The 7,671-nt window shown below is 34.8% G+C and overlaps 1 protein-coding gene across 2 annotated transcripts; it reads right to left on the reverse strand.

Moving 5' to 3' along the window:
* On the reverse strand, positions 1-3,557 carry LOC115991593 (receptor-like protein EIX2). Of its 2 annotated transcripts, XM_031115403.1 has the most exons (3): positions 3,189-3,557; positions 726-2,963; positions 1-271 (listed from the first exon to the last, which is right to left on the reverse strand). In XM_031115403.1, the coding sequence occupies exons 1-2, from the start codon at positions 3,499-3,501 to the stop codon at positions 733-735; spliced, it is 2,544 nt and encodes an 847-aa protein (XP_030971263.1). In that variant the 5' UTR covers positions 3,502-3,557; the 3' UTR covers positions 1-271; positions 726-732. The 2 variants fall into 2 exon arrangements, with proteins under 2 accessions (XP_030971263.1, XP_030971262.1); XM_031115402.1 differs by having other exon boundaries at positions 726-3,557.
* Positions 3,558-7,671: the final 4,114 nt, after the last annotated feature.

A 7,671-nucleotide genomic window follows, 5' to 3' on the forward strand; every position in this document is an offset into this window, starting at 1 on the left:
TAGAGCTGAATTGGGATTTGGATATAAATACAGTTCTATACATAGGCATATAAGAGAAAAAATAAACAACAAAACGAAATTGTCTTAGCACTATATAGATAAATAGTTCATAGTCATACACATCATACGTTGGAATCATAATCCGTAGGACCGTAGCATTTAATTCATGTACGTTTTATTATAAAACCTGGATGAGACACAATCTAGGTAGATTTCTTTTGCAAATGATTCTTTCTAGCCTCTTGAAAAGCAGGAACGAGTGCCACACCTCCTGTAGTATACACAATGATCAACATTAGTGATGCGAGAATAATTAGCAACAAAACTACCGAGGTGTCAAGCTTCACTTCAATTTAAATTAAATTGCGCCATGTTGAAATTCTAAGAATCCATATAAAGCCCACCACTTTTATTTTTTATGAGTAAAACCCCTGTGGAATTGAAGCTTAAAACATATGAGGTGAAAATCATACTATGCAAAAAAAAAAAAAAAAAACCTCTACATCACATATTTGATGTGCTATGTATATGAAAGAAAAATTCTACCATCATAGTACCACTTTGTTTCTATTTAGGGCATTCCCATGACTATTACATATAACTACAAAATTTAATTCAAATTGAGGCTATAGATATGCTATATTTGTGAAATAAAATCTAAATATCACATTTAGCTATGAATCAAATCATATATTCAAAATACGTGAATGTTTGAAGCAAAATACCTTCTAGCTAACGATGCCTTTCACTTATAAGGTGACAACTTCGTAGCTTTTCCAAAAACCAGTTCACTTTTACCATTGTAGTCACATAAACCCAATCCTTGATGCCATCGAGAAATCTAAAATAAGCATGCCTCCAGGTCCTCTTGAAGAAGAGAACTCCACAAATTGCCCAAAAACCAACAGCAAATCCAACCCCCAGACCTATATAGAAGCTGTACTTTTCAGAGTGATCTTCTATTCTACCAATTGGTGTTCTATTGGATGGTTCTTCCTCTACTGTACAGGTTTTTGGCAGAGGATCACCACAAAGTTGAGGATTGCCAGTGTAGCTGAGTGCATCAAAAGACTGGAGCTGTGTGCTTAAAGGAATTCTACCTGACAAGCTGTTATATGACAAGTCCAATTGACTAAGAAATGTCAAATTAGACATGCTTGGAGGAATTTCACCCGATAGATGATTTCGAGAGAGATCAATCGACTCTAACTCTTTCATGCTCCCAATTTTTTCTGGTATCGCTCCCGTCAAATGATTTTGAGATAAGTTCAAAAAATGCAACCCAAAAAGAACTGAAATCTCAACAGGAATTGATTCGGACAAGTTGTTACTTGAAAGGTCTATAAGCCTAACAAATTTGACGTTGTCAAAATATTCTAGTTGCTTCTTTTTGGGAACCAAGAAAAGATTCTCAACATACATGCTATAAGCATAAGGTAGATAGCCAAAATGAATAGATCCTCCATTATCAGGTTTTGCCAAGGCACTCAAATTGTTCAAGCACTTTGGTATGGTTCCTGATAGGCTATTATTGGCAAGATCTAACACTATAATAGAAGATAGTTGGCATATTTGTAGAGGTATGTGGCCGTGGAGTCCATTGGATCTAAGACGGAGAACCATAAGACTTGTCATTTCTCCAATCCAAAGTGGTATGGTAACCTGCAAATGATTCTCACCTATATCAAGGAGTTCTAACTGTGAGCAACTTTGCAATGAAGATGGTATATCTCCGGAGATGTTATTGTTTTCTAAATGCAGTGTTTGGAGTGCAACCAAAGAACCCATTGAATGAGGAATTCCACCAGATATACTATTGCTTCCCAAGTCTAGACGAGCCAAAGATTGCCAATCCTTCCAACAGTCAGGAAGCTCTCCTGATAAGAGATTGAATGATGCATCTAAAATTATCAATTTATTCATTCTATTCCTCTTTAGGCATAAGAAAGTGGAGATCGGTCCAGCAAATGAGTTGTCAGCTATATTGAGCTCTTTGACATTCGCAGACAATTGTGGCATTCGACCCTTGAAATGATTAGAATTTAGATTTAAGACCGTAGAATTTAACACAGCGTCTGACATATCCCCTTCTATGTGGTTTCCAGACAAATCAATTACTTCAATGTTTGAAGTCCAGTTCCAGAACCAACCTGGAACCTCGTCTGAAATTTCTGACTTGGACATTCGTATAACTCTAAGGGATTTTTGTGTTTGCAGCCATGTAGGAAAGTTGGGTCCTACCTTACAATAGCTCATGTAAGCTACATCAAGTTGAAAAGGAGGAATCCAATTGGAACTCACATTAAAGAACAAAGGATTTGATAAATATAAAGAAGTTAATTTCGAGAGTTCAGTGAAATGTCCTTCACCAACGGTGCCTGTTAATAAATTTTTATCAATAGATAACCACTCTAAATTTGAGAGAAGCCCAAGACTCTCTGGAATTGTGCCACTCAACTGATTATCAGAGAGGGATAAACCTTCCAAATAAGAAAAATTCCCAATGGATGAAGGAATAGGACCACTTAAAGAGTTATACCAGAGGTCAAGATATTTTAGATATTTAAGCTGCCCTATAGACTCCGGAATTTTTCCAACTAGGTCATTGGAAGACAATAATAGATATTCTAAGTTATGCAAATTCAAAATGCTAGGCGGTATCTTGCCTTTTAGCAAACTATATTCTAGTTTAAGCACTACGAGGCTTGTACTGAGATTAAAGAAGCAATTAGGAATCTCATGATTGAAAAGGTTATAGGAAAGATCAAGGACTTGAAGAGACGTGTGGTTGACAAATCCAAGAGATGGTTTTAGGCTATCAAGTTGACAAGTTGACAAGTGTAGCTCCAAAAGAGATGAGAACTTACTCATTATTTGAAGCCAATCAACTTCTCTGTGAAGGTCGATGCTATTCAGATCAAGGTATTGTATGGAAGAGAAATGAGACATCCAACGAAGGTTATCTACATAGAGGTCAGAATTAGATCCAAGAGACAGATAGCGAAGGCTTGAAAGGTTTCCAAGCTGATGAGGAATGAGTCCAGAGAAATTGGCTCCGCTAAGATCAAGATATCTCAGACTACCAATTGAACCAAGGAAACTTGGAATAGGAGTACAATTAAAGTTATTGTAACTCAAGTCCAAGTAATTTAAAAATTCTAATTTAAGCAATGAAAGACTAATCTCACCGCCTAACCTCTTTTCGTAGTCTCCACTGAGCAAGCTCTTGTCGTCGTAATAAAATCCACTGAGGTGGAGCTCTGTGACTCGACCAGTTTTGTTGTTGCAATGAACTCGGTCCCATCTACAACAATCGACTTGGTCAGACCAGGATGAGAGTGCGTTTCTAGGATCAGAGAGACCTTTTTTGAAAATTAGAAGTGCTTGTTTCTCTTTTTCAATGCAAGAGATATTTGACTCTGCTTTGAATAAGCTTAAACTGAAGGTTGCTGCAAAGAACCACAGTAAGAAAAGCACATGAGTCGCAAAAGAGGCACCCATGACAAGGCAATGAAGGACTAGAAATTTTGAAGAGAAGATAAGTGTGTGTTGTGGTGATGCAGTTGGAGACCACTAACTCTTGATAATATAGTGATTCTTCAAAGAAAAAAAAAAAAAAACTTTCTTTTTGGATGAAGACTTTGACTCGTTGACTTAAGTCAATCACCAAAGATTTATACTTGCCTTTCACGGCATAGTGATTGCTTATCATTCTGTATCAAAGTCATAAAACTTCTTTTCAAGATTATTTGTATTAGAAGTTGAATAATTAGATAAGAACATGATAATTGTTACCATGGCATTTGAATAAATCTTATCTACTTGTTATAGATAAAGATTAAATTGCTTTTGAATCGAAAATTTGTTTTATCTTGTAAGGCCGCCTATTTACATATAGCTTGATGTTGAATAATAAAGCAAGCTACAAATATTATTATTGAGTGAATTTTCACTTTAAAGATGTTTGGAGTTTTTATATTTCTTTGAAGTAATCTATTTATCAATTAGGAAGTTTTAGGCAAAACAACCAGCACAAAAATAAAGTAATCTGTTTTGATTTTTTTTTCCTTGAGTATATTGTCATCGCTTAGTTCCAATCTTTCACATGTTTGGTTGATGCTGTTTCCTCTTTTTTATATTTTATTATATTGCAGCTTCTCAAAAAAAAAAAAAAAAAAATTATATTGCAAAAGTAATGCCCATGATTGAGTAAAATTAATTTCTTCGTTAATGCTTGCTTTTGAAATATTGTTTAGGCACATCTGTTTTTGTGTTTTGTTAAAAAGAAGATAGAAGAATTGTAGCGGACAGGGTAGGTTTATTTTTTGGGGTGTGGGGGGTGTTGTGACTGTAACTTTTTTTTTTTTTTTTTTGAGAAACAGTTTGTGACTGTAACTTAATAGGTCATTATGAACAGATTAAAAGGATACGTATTTGGGCGGTTTGCATGGGTTGGTTTTTTGGGCCCTACATTCAAGCATCATTGTCACTTTATGTTATGTACTTTTTTAAAAATAAGTGTGAATTAGTTGAGTTACAAAAATTTTGATGTAAATAAGCTTGTAATAGGTTAGGTAAAACAAAAATGAACAATTCACCTTCAATAAAATAGGCTTTTTCTTTATTTTTGGTGAATTTTAGAATTCGATCTTAATTATGGATTCAAGAAATACTTTCTAAGGGTTTCTGTCCAGCTGGAACAAGATCTAGCCCATTCACGATTGTAAGGAGCTAGCTGCATCAGATTGTATAGCTGAGTTGTAGTGTATAGGTACATTGGATTAGATCATGACATATGCTGAGATTGTATTTAGACATGTGATTGATTGTAAGTGTACTTGATTGTATTAAACATGTGCTAATTGTATGCAGCATGTGCTGATGCATTGGCAGTTAGGTAGTTAGGTAGTTAGGCAGTTAGTCAGTTACTTGGCAGTTAGAGATTGGCATGAGGGTATAAGAGAGGATTGTAAGGTGAGGCAGAGGGTTTGTGAAATGTAATGTTTCTTTTGTTCTTAACCATTCCTAATCTTTCCCCTTTTCTTGTGGAGGCCCGGTTGTCCTTGAAATCAACCAGAAAAATACCTTTAATTGTATAAAATCCATTGATAGATTGAGGAGACTTAATACACGATTCCAATTCTGCATCTTGAGGATCATAGGAATTTGAACGCGCGGTAAGAAAAGCATATTGTAAATGGTCTTTAGATTTTCTGATTTAATGAAAAATTCAAAGCATTAATGGAAGCATACGGTTTCTTAGTCTCCTTATACTTATAATTTATAATGAGATTAAATTGGGTCAGGAACGGGCATAAAAGGTATGTTCTATGCCAACATTAGTGATTCTTCAAACCTTTTCTCTTTTTTGTTATTATATTATTATTTAATCAAGACCTTGACTTGTTGACGTACTAGTGCTTTTATATTATTTTAAGCCAAACTCACAAGGATCAACGCTAACCACTCAGGTGATGAGATGAACCGTCCGTTTGGGAAGAAATTTATTTAATTTTGTAACTTTTTTTTTTAACTATTTATAGGTCTCATTGTACCGTTGATACTATTCATAAGTTCCATTATACTATTCAACTAACTTTTAACTCTTTTTTTTTTTTCTACATTTTCAGTTTCAACTAAATAAACTGTTTTCAAACGGACCCGTAGTATTAAGTTCATTTCAGAACCATCTTTCATGTAATAATATAGAGATTTTCCATCAATATCATAATCATCTAGAATTTGAATTATTGAATTTTTGTTTTTATAGGGTGACTTATTGACCATTAATCTATTATGCAATATTTTCCACCATGTGACATAATTTTCATATAGGGCCAAAAATTCATGTTGAGGAAATTGATTTTGGAACTTAAGGCTCATTATTGAGTACAATCTCAAGTCATATGTATGTACTCTTAATGACATGATTAAATTAGTGATAGTATATGCTTTTAGCCAAACTCCTAGAGATCAATGCTCAACACACACAAGTGAAGAGATGTAGTGTTAAGTTCATTTGACAATCATCTTTCATGTAACCGTGTAGAGATTTTTCAACAATATCAAAATCATTAAGCATTTGTCTTATTAACATCCTTTGTTTTTTAATTGGGTGACTTGTTGACCTTTAATCCATTATGCAATGTTTTCCACCATGTGACATAATTTCATGGAAGGCCAAAAATTCATGAACTTAAGCCTCATGATTGAGTAGAATATCATGTGAATGTGTTCTTAATTACATGAATAAATTAGTGATAATATAGGCTTTAAGCAAAACCCCCCAAAGATCAATGCTCGCCACACACAAGTGATGAAATGTTGCGTTAGGTTCATTTGACATCCATCTTTCAAGTAACCGCGTAGAGATTATTCATCAATGTCAAAATCATCTAGAATCTAGCTCTCCTTTGACTTGTTGACCATTGATCCATTATACAACATTTTCCACTGTTAGAGGTAGCTCTACTTGTTAATCAAGGTGGTGACCACATCTCATTTTCTAAGTGTTGATAGTTATACCATGTAAATGCAGATATTTCATTTACCACTTGAGTTGCTGAATTGACAATAAGAAATTCCTACAAGTTATAAGTTGCCCTGTTCAAAACTTAGGGATGAATGATCCAGACATGAAGACCTATTGCAAGCTGCTTTTGATTGTCTCGTTCCATGATGGTATTCAAATATAGATTTGAAGGAAATACATTGTAGTGGATTTCCATTGTAGTGGATTTCCATCTTTCAAGTAACCGTGTAGAAATTATTCATCAATGTCAGAATCATCTAGAATCTGGCTCTCTTTTTTATGACTTGTTGACCATTGATCTATTATGCAATATTTTCCACTATTAAGGGTGGCTCTACTTGTTAATCAAGGTGGTGACCGCATCTCATTTTTCTAAGTGTTGATAGTTATACCATGTAAATGCAGATATTTCATTTACCACTTGAGTTGCTGAAGGGACAATAAGAAATTCCTACAAGTTATAAGTTGCCCTGTTGAAAACTTAGGGATGAATGATCCAGACATGAAGACCCATTGCAAGCTGCTTTTGATTGTCTCATTCCATGATGGTATTCCAATATATATTTGAAGGAAATACATTGTGATCTATGTTCATTAGTAGTACTAATTAAATGGTGGTCCCAATGTGTGATCTATGTTCAATAGCAATAGTTACTAAATGGAGGAGGGTCACATTGGCCGTGTTAGGTGTATTTGACTATGTTACCTAAAACTCAACCAAGAGACCAATATATGTGGCCATGAAATGCTAGCCATTTTAGGATTTGATTAATGTAGGATCTTGTGAGACTTGTTAGGAGGATTTGGGATTGGTTTTGGAAATGATGGGTGGTTGATTTAGGTCCAAACTGTGCGATCTATGCTGATTAGTAGTAAAGAATTGGAATTGCTAGAATCACATTGGCTGCCTTAGGTGCAGTAATGCACAAAGAATTGCATGCAGCAATATGCGAATCCCCAGCTTGGTACAATTATAGAACCTCTAGAATTTGAGGGAATTATGGAGGGTGACTTGGTTGTGTGAGATTATATGGCGTAAGCAATAGCATAGGTGTGCCTACATGGCCAGTTGTGCGTAGCCTTACAAGAAATTGACATAAATCAATAGAACGATAATGTTGGAAACAGAGCCAATGATA

This window comes from Quercus lobata, chromosome 5 (assembly GCF_001633185.2).
Source record: "Quercus lobata isolate SW786 chromosome 5, ValleyOak3.0 Primary Assembly, whole genome shotgun sequence".
Taxonomy (NCBI): domain Eukaryota; kingdom Viridiplantae; phylum Streptophyta; class Magnoliopsida; order Fagales; family Fagaceae; genus Quercus; species Quercus lobata.

What these genes read in the sequence shown, in the direction of transcription:
- LOC115991593 (XM_031115402.1), bottom strand. Translation starts at nt 3,501, where the DNA reads ATGGGTGCCTCTTTTGCGACTCATGTGCTTTTCTTACTGTGGTTCTTT.